Source organism: Rhynchophorus ferrugineus, unplaced genomic scaffold (genome assembly GCF_030347505.1).
Source record: "Rhynchophorus ferrugineus isolate W39M unplaced genomic scaffold, kcgeb_rfMv2 rfM4, whole genome shotgun sequence".
Taxonomy (NCBI): domain Eukaryota; kingdom Metazoa; phylum Arthropoda; class Insecta; order Coleoptera; family Curculionidae; genus Rhynchophorus; species Rhynchophorus ferrugineus.
In genome coordinates, this window is record NW_027472583.1 from 44,883,395 (window position 1) to 44,901,046 (window position 17,652).

Here is a 17,652-nt window from a genome sequence, read left to right on the forward strand (position 1 = left end):
ACCATTACACCATAGAAGCAGTTCTCTACAATATTTCTATGAGGTCTTATATACCTATTTTACCCTGAAGAACTTCTGATTTTCCGAAGAAATCGGTGAACATGCATTTAAATATATATATATATATATATATATATATATATATATATATATATATATATATATATATATATATATATATATATATATATGTATATATATATATATATAGAACGTAGAACCTCCTCCTTTTTCGATGTTGGTTGAAAATAACGAAAATAACCTCTTATCACTATTGTTTTGAAGAATTTTGCATACGTTTAGCAACCTGGCCACTTTGGCAGGCTAGTTCGTACTTATCAGACAGCATTGTATCTCTCTTTAGCTAGAATAAAATGAAAAGGAAAATATTATCTGATTCTAAAACGAATATGCAAATTGCGACAGGAAATACATTAAACATCTTGATGACGTATGTACGAAAGAAATTTGGACAAACTATAGTTTAACGATTTATGTAGCGGCAGTTTAATCCATCTCCCTCGTTTTCTTAATTTCCATGTTTCGTCTTGCATGTTTCTATGTAACGTTTCTTTATCCTTTCTCTGCTAATCGACCTTCAAGCTAAACCCGTCAAAGAAAGTCGAATACGATGCATTTATGTCAAGTTTTTCGAAATTATTTTTGAATTCAATCATTTTATCATCTTTTCCTTTTAATAATTAGTATTTTTGTTAAAAAATTCTCAGAGAACCAGTGTAATGGCGCATTATGATAAAAGAACCAATAGTCAATCTCTAGAGTTAAATAACTTCATTTATACATAAGACTAAAATAGATTTCCGTTGTGACAATTTGGTCCAGAGTAAGAATTTCATAATATAATAGTTTTTTCCATAAATTTTCCAACAACCATAAATAGTATATTACACCACAAGAGCCGAAAGTTGTAGTTTCGAGTAGCCTAGTGTTGTAGACGATTGTATATATCATTTAAATAATAATAAAGTACTTGAAATTGGAAACTTAGATTTAAAAAAATTATTTAATAACATTTATTGTATCTAATATGAAATAAATATTTAGAATAAATACTTTCTTTATGACATTAATAACTACTGATATGAAATGATTGATTATATTTCAAAATCATATTATTTCTTCTCTTATTCTCATTAACTTTTTTAATATTTTTATAAGGTTTATAATTTAAATAATAAGTCTAATGTTGTTATTACCAATGTAGATAATTGAATTAAAATATATAACATCATTCACACTTTAACAACTTTTATTTCTTCGAAGTCCAATTAAAAAGGAATATATAGCCACAAGTTCAATATTTGAGTCAGCAGAAGTGATCGATTTTTGTGTTTTTTTGGTGATAGGTTTTCAAGTAAAATAAAAGTATTATATCATAGGTAGAAATCTGGAATATCATAAGGCTGTTGGATTGCATTTATGAAAACATTTACAAAGTATCAAGTTTCATAAATTATTTGTATTTAATATTTATTACTAATGTAATTTAAATGAAGGTTGTTCATATCAATTAATTTGCAGTTATTGAACTATTTTTTCTTTAAGCTGGCATTCAACTCTGATTTTTGTTACAAAATTAGTAAATTAGATTCAAATATGTAACGAATTCTCTGTAAAGAAACGCATAAACTTTGTTTTAGTTTTATTTTTTATAGGGACATAGTAACTTTGCAGTTATATCCGTTTTATGTTTTTAACGATGATTATACTGTTTAAACATGTTTTGATTTTGTTTTATTTATTTTTTGGGATGACACTAGGTCGGGATCATTTTGTATGTATTGTACAACAATTGTAAGTATGGGCATTGTACAACAACCTCATCGCTGAGGAAATAGAAGGAAGGAAACAAAATGTCAATATGATGGGCGTTAACAGGAAGGAACGTTAATGAGATGAATATACAGAACATAGAAATAACAGGTCAGTTGAAAAGTCTCCGGCCTGACACATAGATAGCGCTACTAGAATTAAATTCATATATTTATTAGTTAACCCTAACCCTTAAAAGATGCTTGTAAAAATTTGACAGCTGTCGGATCATTAGTATGTCAGTTATAACATTTCGAATGAAGCAACTTTTGTTATTGTGATAAAAATGGGTAAAAAGGAATTTTACGTTTTGACAAAATATTGCTTTTTGAAGCGAAAAAATACAATTGAAACAAAAACTTGGCTTGATGCCGAGTTTCCGGATACTGTCCCAGGAAAATCAACCATCAAGGATTGGTATGCTGAGTTTAGACGTGGTGAAATAAGCACCGAAGACGGTGAAGGCAGTGGACACCCAAAAGTGGTTGCTACCGGCGAAAACATTTAAAAAATCCCGCTCCAAAGCGTTGGAAAACGCAACAGTCGGCTGTCAAGTTTATGGCGTCTGTATTAAGTGATGTGCATGGAATAATTTTCATTGACTACCTTGAAAAAGGAAGGACCATAAACAGCGACTATTACATAGCGTTATTGGACTGTTTGAAGGGCGAAATCGCCGAAAAACGGCCGCATTTGAAGAAAAAGATAGTGCTGCTTCACCAAGACAATACACCGAATTAAAAATCCATAAGTTGTGCTTCGAATTGCTCCTTCATCTACCGTATTTTTCAGATCTGGCCCCTAGCGATTATTTCCTGTTCTCAGATCTCAGAAGAATGATCGCTGGGAAGAAACGTTCGTCGAATGAAGAGGTGGTCGCCGAAACTGATATTTTAACTATACTTTGAAGCAAAGGACAAGTCGTACTACAAAAATGGTATCAAAAAGTTGGAGGGTCGCTATAATCAGTGTATCACCCTTTAAGGGAATTATGTTAAATAGAAAAAATAATGTTGCCAAAAAAATGGGTTTTGGCAGCCCGGGAACTTATCGTTTAGAATAATAGATAATAGAAACCTTTAAAATTGGTACTTAATGGTATTTTAAATGTTTATCAAAATAGTATCACGCTGACTTGGTGGCGCAGTGGTAAAGGCGATAAAACGGTCCTCCTACTGTTGCGGTAGCCGTGGGTTCGAATCCTGTTGGAGCATGCTCATAAATTTATGTTTGTGATTGTTTAAAATTTGTTATTGTTCTAGGCAAGGGTGTAAAATCGGACAAAAATGATCCCAGTCACGCCAGTAATCATGCTGTGTAAGACCGGATGTCTTCTGGGATGATATCTAAAGTTGGTCACTCGCCAGTCGGTAGGCTTAATGTTGAGGACCATGGTTCGGAGCCCACGTTAAACTATAGGTCCAATCCAGATAAACCCATAGTTGGTAAAAGGAGACTTTAAAATATAAAAAAAAATCTTGTTACTTTCTAAGAAATTTAGAAATAATATATATTTTTTAGTATAATATTTCACTATTTTTATTTTTGCTTAAAAATATCGATATTTTTTTATGTAAAATATTAATATGTTTTATACTTATTGCAATATCAGTGCGATATATCGATATTTTTGGAATATCGATTTTTTTTTGGTGGCCCCTAGGATCACCAGAGGACTGGGGGGTAAAAAGATAACAGATTTTTTTTTCCGACTTGATATTTTGTGACATCTTTTAACAGGTTCTATTTGTTTTTTTTTAATTTCGGTGTATAACGTTAAGTAAATTTGTTTTTACTGCGTTATTTTTGTAACATTAAAGGTAAATATTATTTGTTTATATGCAAAATCGTAATAAGTCTGTTTGCCAAGAGATACAGGTTGAAATAAAATGAGTTATTTTTCAAAGGATTATTCTCTAATACAAAAATAGATTTTGAAAGCAAATGATTATAAACTTGAAGTTTTCGGACCGGAAGGTTTATTCGTTGCATTTCAGACCAACTGATGATTACCAGCCTAAATATGGAATATCGTTGCTTAACCAAAACAATTCCTAATTGTAATTTTAATAATAAGCCTATTTTTAATAATAAATTGATAATGGGATCGAAAAACATACTATGTGTATATTTACAGATCATTTTCCTTAACCTATAGAAATGTTGGAATCAGCAGTTGCTCAGCCCATATTAGAATCTTAAAAAACAATTAGAAGTCAAAATACAAATATAATACTTTAAACGAAGTAACTCTCAATTTAATTTAGTTTGAAAACTGAAAATTATAACACATGTTTCTCCGCAGATGTCTTTGAAACAGACAGATTCGTTTTCAAATTCATCCAGATAAGAACTAGACTATACAACACCAAAAAGAGTAAGAACTAAGTATATTTATGGTAATATTGTAAGCAAAAATTGTTATATGTTTTTACAATTCTTCTATTATGTTATAATTATGATATCTACATTTTATTTATTGGTAACAGGAACCTATTTTAACTCTTTAGTGTGCGCAAAGTTTCTATCAAAATTATAAAATTACATGTGGTTAATTCAAATATTGCATATTTAAGTATATTTTGTAGAAGGAGTACTTATAGTCTATCCAAAGTAATTTTGTACATGCGCCATCAAGATGTGTATAAATGTATTCCTATGTATGAGGATAATGTATTTCAAATTGTAAATTCGTTTCAGAATCAGACAATATTTTCCTTTTTATTTTATTCTAATTAAAAAGAGATACAATGCTGTCTGATAAGTCCGAACGTGTAACCCAACTAGCTTGTCAAAGTCGTCCGGTTGTTAAACGTATGCAAAATTCTGCAAAACAATAGTGACAAGAGATCAACCGAACTGGCAAACGTTATTTCAATGCTTTGACTGTTTTGATAAATTTCAAATCACTGCTTATTATTACTTTGATTCCGGAGCCAGATAGAACCGATTGGATCTCTGATCAGTTACTTTGAAAATGAACGAGATAATGGTATTTGGAAAACATTTTTAGGGTATTGCAGCTGCACTGAATGTTAGTATGGACACGGTCACTGAAATATATCAAAAAAAGTAAAAATATAATCAAGATCAGCTTGATGTCTATCAGAGATTATATATACGTGAGAATGTAGGGTGAGTACATGGTTTTTATAATAAAACTACCGGATTATACTATGGTTTATTCGAAAAGCCAGCTCAGAAGCTTATTCAATTACTCTTGGATTAGGACTCTTCCTTCTTCTTCAGGCCATAATCGTGCGAAGACTGCCCTGATTTGGCGGCCACTCAACATTATTAGGTGTGGAGAGGAGATCTCCATATTTCTTGGAATATTCAAAGGAGGCCACATAATAGGTATGCTCACATAATAACAAACATAATTTAATACAATTTTATATAAGCATTTGATTAAAATGTGTCAACAGAGAAAGAATAATAACTGTTTTACAGTTATGGCAAGTGCATTAAGGAGAATGCAGTGATTAAATCTAGTTTTATCAAGAAAGATGTAGTCATATTGAAATATTTTTACAACCAAACACTGTATCGAAGAATACAAAAAACTAAGGTAAATATAGAGAGCATATTTACCTTTTACGCTGATGAAGGAGTTGTAAAAGTTAAATATATTACTTGGATATACAATTGTCCTTCGATAATATATGCATTTGATTTACTATAATGTTCAAATAAATTTTATTTGATAACAGTATTTTTCTTTAATTACATTATTTAGATTAGAATTTTATTGTATGTCATAGACAAACTTAACTAAAACTCAGAGTTGATACGGCAACATTGCGACTTTTTGACGTCCCAAATTTAGATGACGTATGTACAAAATAACTTTAGATATACTATAGATAGCTGTCAACGATAATCGAAAGCAAGCTCGCAACATCAATTGAGTCAAAGTTATATGCCTTATAATGCCTCTTAAGTAAGTGAAATGTTACAATTGGGTTAAGCGTATATGTCTTATGACGCCTGGTAGGCATGTTAATTGGTATTTGTATTTCACTTTATTTTTTAGAAAAAAATTTTATTATATTTTAAAGTCTCCTTATACCAAAAAAAAAAAGTTTAACGTGGGCTCCGAACCACGGCCCTCAGCATTAAACCTACCGACTGGCGAGTCACCAACTTTAGAAATCTTTCAAGAAAACATCCGGTGTCCTACCTAGGCTGACTACTGGCGTGGCTGGGATCATTTTCCTTTTCGGATTTTACAACACTCTTGTCTATAACATTTACAAATTTTAAACAATCACAAACATAAATTTACGACCATGCCTCAGCAGGATTCGAACCCGCGGCTATCGCAACGGTAGGAGGACCATCCCATCGCATTTACCACTGCGCCACTAAGCCGGCTTTACTTTATTTTATTTATTTGCTATTTTATGTAGGCTGCCTAATTATAGTTGCTCGACCAAATCGACCTAATAATGGTTGCTTTTAATAATAAAATTATTTATAAAACTTATAAAACAAACAGCAAACAAGTATTGGAAATTCGTATTTATTTTGTTTATTAATTTATAATGATTTTTGATTTATATGATTTTATAATGATAACAACTTTTCATCGCATATTGAAAAACCTTAGTTGAATTTATTTCATTAATTTTTTATATTTTTACCAATCTAGTTTTATATTTTACAAAATATATATTGATATTTTCAAGAAAATTTGATATATCTGTCCAACAAAATGTCAATATTTTTTAAAAAATTTAAAAAGTAGCGATATTACTTATACACTAGACCATTAAAAATAAGTACCAATTTAAAAGGTGAAGTAGGAATAATTTAAAGGTTTTTTATGTTTAAATAATATATTTCATTGTTTTGAAGAAATATCGAATAATATCATTTCTACTACAGAGTAAAAAAACGCTCAGAAAGTAGCTAATTTCACAAATTGTTCTATTATGCTACTCCGAAATTCAAATACTATATTTCCATTTCTATTAATCTTAATATCAAATAACTGGCATCTCTCCTGGTCGAAGAATATATTCATCGCCTGATACAACAAATAAACGCCAAGTTTCTCCTTCGACTTTTGTGACCATCCTCTTCCATAAAAAGTGCTATTTATTTGATTAGTGAGATTATCTAGTTTTAATGCACTGATCATAGCAGCTTCCCTGCTGAATGCCTCTTCTGGGATGACTTTTGGATACATGCAAAGATAAATAATACTTGCGCCATTTTCCCAACTACGTATGATACTGTTTATTTTTTCATTAGTTGTATAACAGTTATTTTGCCATATTTTAGCCGCCTCTCTAATGTGGTCAAGTGGTCTAGTTTTTTTACCTTGGCCAACGTAGAAAATCGCTGAAAGAAAGGTCTTCCACTGAACTTCTGGCCTTGAGGTTCCATCTGTTGAATGCAGACTTGCGATAATATTAGACTTCAATAGAAGGTAAGTGACAGATGTTTTTTCGGTACCTCCACGTCTTTCAACCTCAGAATTACTGAATTCTTCAATTAACCTCTCTTCTAATTGCTTGTAAGAAGTAAGGTCAGAATTCCACGATGTATTTCTTAATGTTTTTTCCAATTCGGATGAATAAACTAGAAATTAGAAAAAGTATTGATTATACAAATATGAGTTTGCTTTTGTTTGAGTAGATTAATGTAATGAGATACATTTTGTCGCATTGGTGCATTACAAATTAACATATAACGTATATTTTAAGTTTATAACTATTTCAAATAATGAATAAATAGAATATTTGAAAAGAAAGACTTCGAATACTCTACACTAAATCTCGCCACAGTTCTCCTCTGTTCTGAGTTAAATCTCGTCTGTTCGGTCTGCTGCAATTATTCCTATGTTTTAAGATCATTTTCTATGATCTTGGTTCACGTTGTTATCGTAGCTGTTCACAGAATCTTCGATCCAAAAGGTCCATTTCGCCGCAGAAGTCTGAGACGAATTCGTTCACTTTTCATTCGACAGACTTGTCCAACCATTGAATCTGCGTCTTTAAATTTATTGATCGATTGACGCATCTTAAATTAATTACTTCATTTCTGATACGGTCTTGTAGGAAAACATGTAGAATTTGTCTTAAGCATCGTATTTGAAAGACCTCAAGGTTTCAGAACGTAACTCAGCTATCGGCTAGTTAGAGATGCAAAATCTCCTAGCACTTAGCCGAGTCGGCTTATTTCATTGGCGGTAAGTCCCAATTACTTTTCTTGTATTACTTGAACAAATACTTGAACTACTGCATTTTCTCTAAGTTGTTTTCGTTAATATTTACAATAGCAGGCAATCTATTAGTTGTCAATACTTTGATCTTCTTTTATTATTTCTCAAGCCATATGACTTTGCAGTGCGGCCTATATCACGAGGTATGCCAGAAACCTCAACATATGTGTAACATGAAATGAAACGTCACTTATGTTTTTAAAACTTATTGCATGATTGCATCTAGTAGCATCTTAAAAAACAATGGAGAGACGACATCTACTTGATAAACATTCGCACGGACCTCAAATGGATTTAACAAATCATTTCGTACTCGGACGCAGCTAATTGAACCATCATGAGACGTTTAATAACTTTTAGGGAAACATATCTAGCATCCAAAGCTGTTTAAGGCGAAGGTCAGTATAATATGGGGTCAATAATACAGTAGAAACTAGAGCAAAGATCAATAAAAACAACAGTAGCATGCTTTCTAGGTCTAATACGTCTAATACTACACAACCTTGACTGGACCTAAATCCCGCCTGCTCTTTGGATTTGTCTTGTTGCGAGTTTTTTTTGTGTGCGAGGTATCATCTATATAATCTTCATAAATTTACCGACAATTATTAAGAGACTTATGCCTGGTTAGTTCTGACACTGTTTGCTGTCACATTTTCAGCATAGAATAGGCCTAGGAATAGGAAGTGGAAGCTGTAAATTACCTGAAAGATTTAAAAGTTCGTCAAGCTTCTGATATAATCTGCACTCTTTCTATAGATTCATATTTTAAAATATATAATCCGACAAAATTTTTTATTTGGCCTAAAAAGGCAACTAAAACGTATATGTTGAACAAATCTTGTTTTTTAGACTTTCTTGTGGAGATATGAAACATATAAAAAATAAATATATTATTAAAAAAATACAAACCTGTTCTTTCTGCCATATTTTTTTTAATGAACTTTTCAGTTGATTAGTTGTGAATTGTTGACAGAGTAGCGATTGATCTTAGCAATTATTCTCCTAAATTACCTAAACAGAAAATATTGAATAGATTTTTTCATTTCTTCTGTTGCCTCCTTCTGTGTCTATGTTTCATATTAGGAAGGTGTTATCTATTGTTCATTATCTATTACATCTATTACTATTTGGCTCTGTAGAAAATCTGTACGAAACTATACGAAAAGAAGATAAAAGATTCGAACAAATATAACAAGTTTATTATGTATCTTAAAAACAAGATACTTTGCTGATTTTATTATACTATTATTACCATTGTTATTAAAAAAAGAGATCTAGTTTTGAAGAATGAACGTCAAGATTATAAAATTGTCAACAAAAATCTACCAAATTAAAAAACTAGTTTTGTATTATAATTTTTTCGCAGTAATTACATATATCTTATAATTGTTTTCTATGTTATTTTCAATAAATTAATAGTTGCTATACAAATAAGTTCCCCTCTTTCAACAAAAATAAATATATCATTAAAAAGACAATTTTACTCTAATTTTAAACATTTGTACATTTGTTAAAAGTTGCACACGACATCGATACAGGCCACAAATCATGGATATATGTCTATGAGCCCGAAAATAACCAGAAATAGGCTGTAAGAGTGGAGAAGTTTTCCAAAATGAGCTAAATCCAACAAAATGTGTTCATGACAGTAAAACATAAAAACATAAAAGTCACAAAGGATAGTCTCCAACAAGTCTTGACAGAAAATGGGAATAAGCCAAAGAAGAAGGATATTAATTATTACAAAAGAAGCCCTCACAAATTGATCCAAACAAAGTAATAGTAATATTATAGCCAGTTACATTTGGTGAGATATTCGCCATAGAGCTCCGATTAGGTATCCAAGTTTCCTCAATGGGTGTACAAAAAAAAATTATTATTTCCAACACATATGCATTGATTTTCATGGAAAATGTCTTAGAAAGCAATAAAATTAATGTCCATCAATATTTGCTTTTTCGTTATTATGCCAGATATGAAATTTGTAGTTGATAAGAAACGGCTATTTTTATAAACATGCAGTAAGGCTGTAGTGAAAAAATATTTCAGTGTGGTTTCAAAGGCACAAAAATAATGCATTTAGCATCAAAAACAAGGAATATATTGCAAAGATCGAAAGTCGAGGAAGACCCAGAATAGGAAGCTCAATTATTTGTAATGAGTACAATTTGTACATATTGTGTATCTGCTTCTTTAAAAACAATTACTTGTAAGTGGTCTGGTCTATGGAAGCAATATTTCGACTTTGAAGCGAGTTATCGTCTTCTACAAGACTAAAAAATCTTATAAGGATCTTATTCGGCATATTTATCTCATTCTAACTTGTCGGTTTCTTCACTCCTCAATAATTGTTTCCGTAAAAAAGGATTTTCATTCAACAAACAGAACGATACAACTAATTTTCTTAGCAGAAACTTGAGAAGAATCTCATATCATATGAAGAAAACGAAAGTTAAATTGAGTCCTGTATATTTTCAATTAAAATGTAAAAAAATCTATAATTTTAGAGTAAATACTGAATTATTGATTAAGAAAGGGCGGAAACTTATTTGTATTCAAAGTAACAAGTTAAATAATTTTAAGGCTGAATCTGGATATGGTCGTTTTAGAAATTGAACAAACTCTTACCTCCTCTCTGAACTAAACCTTGCTACCCTGAATAGAAATGATTTCAAACTGACACAAACTGATAATTATTTTATATTTATAATATTATCTTATCTCACAAAATTTCCTTCTCTTTATTAAGCAACAAAGGTTTTTCTATTTTATTTTTATTTTTAAAAAGTATAGTAAGCACTGCAAGTATATGCACTTATCGACAACTACTTGTTGTTCTAATCCGTTACTTATCATTAAATATACATTTTCTATTAATAATAATTAATAAATAGTAAAATATTATTACCTTTTGATAAAATGTTTTAGTAAGAAGAAATATTATTTTTATTTATATATTTATAATATTTATAATTAATTTTAAACAATAGATTGAATCTGCTGAAATTTTGCCCTACGCCATCAAAATCGTAATTGTCATTATATGGTTGTTCACTGCTGCATTATTAATAAGATCTGAAAGACATAGAAGACTAAGGATTTCTGAACCTATATTGTCAAGGCAAGTTTTAAGACAAGCACCCCGCCTCCTCTTCGAATACAGAGTTTTTGTAGTCATGTCTCTCAAGAATCGCGTGATATAACATAAATAGATATAATAATTCTTGCTTGCAATATTTCCACACCTTTACTTAGTTTTATCCAAAGATCTTTTATTCTAAAGAAACCCATATTATATTTTTCAGTTTTCAAGTGTATCAATTTTATATAACCTCTAATTTTTTTTTGTTCTGGCCTAAAAACCAGGCAGTGGAATGCATGACGCATACCTGGTCGCGGAGACTTGCCCTGGAGTGACAAGTTGGACCGGGTTATGTGGGATTGCCTCTGGGCTTACCAATACACTAAACCGAAACCGCCTCACAGTTGACCCCTGTGGATCACTACTGCTACTGCATTAAATTTGGGGATATGGCACCCGCTGATCGGGCAGCCGTTATTCGGCACGAGGACCCGGCGATTCTATTGATTCGCGAACCTGAGTTAACACACAACTGGGTACTGTTGTATGGAGGCAAAAGTTATGACTGTGGCGATGGATGAGGTCGTTTCAGTCTGGAAAAAAAGGGGGAGTTTGGCGGAACTTGAGCTGAGTTGTTGTTTGTGGAATAATTGAGATATAAAGTGCTTGATTTCTGGAGTGCCAGTTTCCCTATGAATTTGATTATTTCTGATAGACCATGGAGCGTTTAATATTCGCCTGAGCAGCTTATTTTGGAAAACTTGAAGCCGTTTGACCTGGTTGGGTGAAACAAACTTAAAGTAGACATTAGATCCGTAGAGGAGTACGGACCGAATTAACATCTTGTAAAATAAGCATTTGATGGAGATGGGAAGCCTGCTAGAAGGGTAGATCAGAGAAGATAGCAGGTTTGCTATCCCCGAACCTTTTTGAATTGCTTTCTGGATTTGGGAATGCCAACCGAACCGCCGGTCGAAGTAAAGACCTAGGTACGTGACGTTATCCAACCATGGAATTATTGCGGTGTCGATCTTAAGTTGCGAGACGCGCAGTGCATAACGCTTCTTATGGAAAATGATGGCCTGGGTTTTCAGGGGGTTGATTTGCAACCTCCAGAATTTGAACCACTTGACCGCATGATCGAGCTGCTTCTGTAAACGTTCATGAAGTATAATTTCAAACCTGGCGGTCGTGAAGAAAGCAGTGTCGTCAGCGTAAAATGCGACGTCAATGTGCTCTTTTCTCGACAGATCTGAATTAAAGAGGTTAAATAAGGCTGGGGTTAGCGGAGAACCTTGAGTATAACCTCTAATATAATTCTAATCATTTTTTTGATATTGTAATGTAAAGTGACCATCTTCTGCTCATTTCATTTTTGAATGTATATATTCATTTTCGATATGTAAATTAAAAAGTAAAAAGGGTTTTTAATTCAGACAAATTTTAATATAAATTTATGTTATTTTAATTCAAGTACAGGACATATATAAAATAATATGAACACCATGCAACATAACACATTTTGTTGCATATTGGTAACACTGACTATGTGTAAATAATGCGAAGCATATATATTGCTCAGTTTACATGCCTGTATGTTATATTTCCGAGAATCATAATCTATGTTTTGCGGCGTCTATCTCCTTTAGATAAAACCATTGAAGATTATACTATAACCATGATAAATTCGTATGATTTCTCGATAATATTAATATTCAAATAATGTATGTCGCCGTTATCAATATGCAGCAACTATGCTGTTCTGGTACCCTTTACTGTATTGGCCAATATTCCGATTGGTCAAAAAGTTCTATTGATTAAACTTTATAATTAAAATGAGTGACTCAAAGTAGTGATTTATTGGTTAAATTATACAAAAAGATTTGACGCAGTTAATTCCTCGTCAGCTTCGCTTTTCGTTCAGACTTAGACCTACACTCTCACAACATTCAAATGACTAAGAAGCTCGAAGTTAATTACCACTGATATCACCGTTTATTCCTTAGCTCTGGAGAATTTAGAATATATTAATTGTGACCAAAATTTAATTTTTCAGAATATTATTTTTCTATTGGATGATTTCATTGAGCTATTTCAACAAGCATAATGACTAGGTAGGATGTATCCACAATATATTCCAACTTGGTGCGAAATGTTAAGGCCTATTTTTACAAAAAATATATTGGTAAAGATATTTCTGGCAACAACGAGCGTTAGAGAACAATAAGTAACGATTTATTTTGATCCAAGTTGAACGATATTGATATAGAGGATATATGGTTCCAGCAGATTAATGTTGGCAGTCTTCAGAGGCGACTAACATAAACTCGACCTTGTCCTCTTCAGTGACCACGTCTTCCACCCAAAATTCGTTCACCTTTCGTTTGACAGATATGTCCAGACCATTTCAAACTGCGTCTCCAAATTTGTTCTTCAACTATGTTGCAAATATCGCATCTTAAATGAATGATTTCATTGTAGAATATGCTTCAAGCATGGCTTTTGGAAGAAACTTAATTACGTCAGACTGCAAGAGAATTACAGTCTCGAAGCCGTATTTTAAGTTTGATTTTAATACTTTTTAAATTCTTCTTTCCCCATACACTAATTTGGAGAAACAAAAGCTACTGCACACAAACAATCAATTAGGAAAATCAGAAGTTACTTTTTCCACTACCTTATATTTAAGGAAATTACCAAAAATGACATATTGTCTATTCAAAGAAGAACCTGCGTCATCTCAACTTATGCCGTTTGTTGCTAAATGCTGCCGCATCAACTTTGAGTTTTAGTTCATTTTGGCATTGATATAAAACAAAATTCTAGTCGAAATAAAACTATGAAACAAAAATATTATTAAATGTAATTTATTTTACCATGCATATATTATCGAATAATTTAAACTTAGTTTATAGGTTAGAGTTGTGTTCAAGCTGGGTTTTTATGTAGTGGTATATCTGCACGGTAGAACAATATATCTACAATGAATTGTTAATAAATGTTATGGCTAATAAGACTTAATCAAGTGTTATTCCAACGTTTACCTTTTTCTGTCAAGTTTTTTTGTCTTAACGCTATTTTTATTATAATCTTGTCATAAGTGACCATTGGGTATATTGGTCCCAGTTTGAAATATTCAACTCTCATCTAAATACACATATAGAAATAATAAGTCTAGATTTTATTATATGCTTCTAAAAATTGCATTATTTTAAAGGCAATGCCTGGAAGTTCCATTAGACCTCTTTGTGGATTATCTTTAAACCATTTAAATCCTATATTATTATAACCTTATATAACCTCTGAAATAATTTTATTAAATTATGTTAAAATAAAAAACTACTTACTGTTTTTCACATATTTGATCTCTGTTAGAGCTAACATCAAGCTGATCTTGATTTGTCACCAGGTTCATATGAGAACCATTTCATTTCGGTGATTGCAACATTATATTTTTCATTTTTTGAGATATTTTAATGACTAATATTCATTATAGCTGCAACACGCTAAAACACATTCAATAAAAACCGATGCAACTTAATATTTAACAGTAAAAATGTTTACATCTCGAACGAATTTTACTGACAAGGGAGGGCTTGCATTATCTGATGAGAGACCAGCGATTTGAAATGTATCAAAACAGGCAAAGCGTTAAAACAACGTCTACCGGTTTATAACCTGTAGTTGTTACAACTAATATTTTGAAGAATTTTGCAGAAAACCGAATGACTTTTGCAGGCTTATTCGTTTACATATTGGAACGTACGAGACACTATTGTATCTATTTTTAACTGGAATAAAATGAGAAAGAAAATATTACCTTACTCTAAAACGAATTTACAAATTGCGGCAGGCATCTTGGTAAACATCTTGATGACATTTGTTCACTACGTTTTTGAATAGAATATGTATATGTATATCAACAACTTCCATATTAATTTATTTGCCATGCATCATACGTCATACTATCCACTATTTTGAAAGTATCATCATTATTTTCTACAATATTTGCTTATGGGTCATTTAAATAATCAATTAAGTTTGATTCATTAAAAAATAAGATCAGTCAGAGCAAGTTCTTAAAAAGTGTAAATTTTGTTAGTATCTGAAAAATTATAAGCTATATTAAATGAATCATTTTATTTAATAAAAAAATATTTTTAGTAAATACTAATTGTCATTAACATACTAAGTTACTTTAAACGTTCTTAGCATGACATGTTCATTAAGCGCATGGCATTATAAACTTTCACTACTGGTATTATATTAGGCACATATTCTATTTATTTTATGAATAATTCATTTTATACTAAAAAATAAGCAACAAACTTATTCTTGGAAATGTTCTCGTTTTCCATGATCAACCTTCGAAGTGATAAAAGAATCATGTCCCGAAACGGCTATTTAACGTAAGTTCATGACAACGTACTCTATATCTATATCTCTATATATTAGCTGATCCGGGATTTTGGTTTGGAATGAGTTCGACATCTACTGTGCCTCGCCAGATAAACGTGTGAACTTTTTTAAGATTATGTGAAGTTTAAATATGATGTATCATCTGATATTGCTTCTCATAATTACCACTTGTTTCAAACAAAAGCGTATAGCCTTTCTATTTAGAATCTCATTCAACATTAAAAAAATCGATCTAATCGAGAAAGTCAAAAATAGATGAGGACTAATAATATTCATAATCGAGCATTCATACCTTTAAAACAAATATTCAAATTTAAAATATTTACTATCTTACATTATCTTCTAACTTAATTGTTTATTTCTAAATTACTGTTGTCAAGAAAACTATCAAGGAAAAAAATAAAGTCACTTTATATGTTTTCAATCACTCATCTGTGATTTGGAGAGAATAACTTTATTTTTATATTTGGAATAGATACTATTGTCATATGCACTTTATCAATGACGTGCCCATTTTTTTTGTAATATTTCAGAAATTGCCTTTAATACCTACTAATTTACTTATTACTTTTGATAGTAATAATTGTTCTGTAACATCTACTTTATTTTTGATAAAACCACTTGTTTTATTACATTATTATTTATTGTGATCAAAGATATTTTATGGTTTACATTTACTTATTATATTTTTTTACTGATATATAGCTCTGTCTATAATTGTATTTTCAGAGCTAGAATTTGAAGTCCAAAAATAAATAACATTCTACAATCATAAGCTAGCTTTGCGCCATACTATTTCAAAAGTCATAATAAACTCGATATTCAAATTTACAAATTCAAATTGTAAAATATTAGAACCTTTTATAAAATATAATAATATCAATCATCAACTATTGAAACTACTAGTACTTGTAATGCCCATTTCACCATCAACAAGGCGAAACCGGCAACTGCTTCTAAATCAAAATCAAAACAGAACCCAAGCCGGCCATTGAATCCACCCAATGGAAAGCCAAAACTAACGTACAGCCTTCGATTACTAAATTTGCCACCAGTGACAAACAGACCAGTGCAAAACAAGTGATCACCAGGACGGTCCCATAGCCACCACCAAACGGCACTAACCAAACTCTAACCTCCACAGCAAAATCAGTGCCAGTCCTATCGGCGACTGTTCGTGATAGCACTATAGGTGGTTCATGGAGATCATTAGAATCTCCAAGGCACAATCAATTGAAATTATTACCCGAAACAAAAATGAGGGTATTTTCTTATTCGTCGCCACAAGCGACGATTACCGAAGACTCTACCCTGCTCGAGGAAAGAAATTATCTTTACCATTCCTTCTGTCATCCGGAGGAGAGAGCATTCCGCGTAATCATAAAAAACATCCTAGAATCACTCTCCATTAACAAGGTACGTGAACTTCTCTTCGATCAAGGCTTCCATACCAAATTTGTGCAAGATGGAAATTAAAATCCGAGATAGAACTACCAATTGTTCAGGTAGTTTTCCCTCGCGAAGAGCGACAAATCATCTATATGACCAAACTCGGCGTCATCACAGCTTTCCGGGCATTCCAGCTCGAATTGCCGAGCCACCCCGCCGTGTGTCAAATATGCCGGGCATCACGACACTAGCTCCTGTACCAAAATCCCAGAAGCACCCTCAAAGTGCAGCAATTTCGGTTAAATCCACAACGCAAACTTCACCGGTTGCAGCTGCCGCCCTGCTCTGAGAATACCAAAAATTCTAACCGAATCCAGGCCTGCACAAGGTTCTGCATGGAGTAACCAATATGGCAGGAAGCTAACCCAAAACCTAGCCGTCGCCACCCAACCTGCTTCATCTCAAACTCCTTCTCCACCTAAGCGGCAACATTTACCTATTTATTTAATTTCCAGCAGTTTTTTAAATCTCCAGTGTGGCTGTTAAAATTCGAAGAATCGAATGCATGTAGCTTACGCGGAAAGCAATGAGAATTGACAGTCATGACATTGCCCTCATCCAGGAAACTTGCTTGAAACCTTCGCATCGTCTCTCTTTCGAACACTTTTTTGTCTACAGAAATGATAGAATTTTC

General features: G+C 32.0%; 1 protein-coding gene and 1 long non-coding RNA gene across 2 annotated transcripts; both read right to left on the reverse strand.

The window, feature by feature from the left end:
* Positions 1–6,342: 6,342 nt before the first annotated feature.
* LOC143196726 (ankyrin repeat and LEM domain-containing protein 1) lies at positions 6,343–10,815 on the reverse strand. The gene is made up of 3 exons (XM_076404686.1): positions 10,697–10,815; positions 8,978–9,079; positions 6,343–7,422 (listed from the first exon to the last, which is right to left on the reverse strand). Exons 2-3 carry the CDS (start codon positions 8,991–8,993, stop codon positions 6,737–6,739), a joined length of 702 nt encoding a protein of 233 aa, XP_076260801.1. The 5' UTR covers positions 8,994–9,079; positions 10,697–10,815; the 3' UTR covers positions 6,343–6,736.
* Positions 10,816–14,027: 3,212 nt separating this feature from the next.
* LOC143195755 (uncharacterized) lies at positions 14,028–15,633 on the reverse strand. The gene is made up of 3 exons (XR_013005590.1): positions 14,971–15,633; positions 14,195–14,656; positions 14,028–14,128 (listed from the first exon to the last, which is right to left on the reverse strand). It is a non-coding gene; the product is annotated as an uncharacterized LOC143195755 (long non-coding RNA).
* Between the last annotated feature and the right edge of the window lie 2,019 nt (positions 15,634–17,652).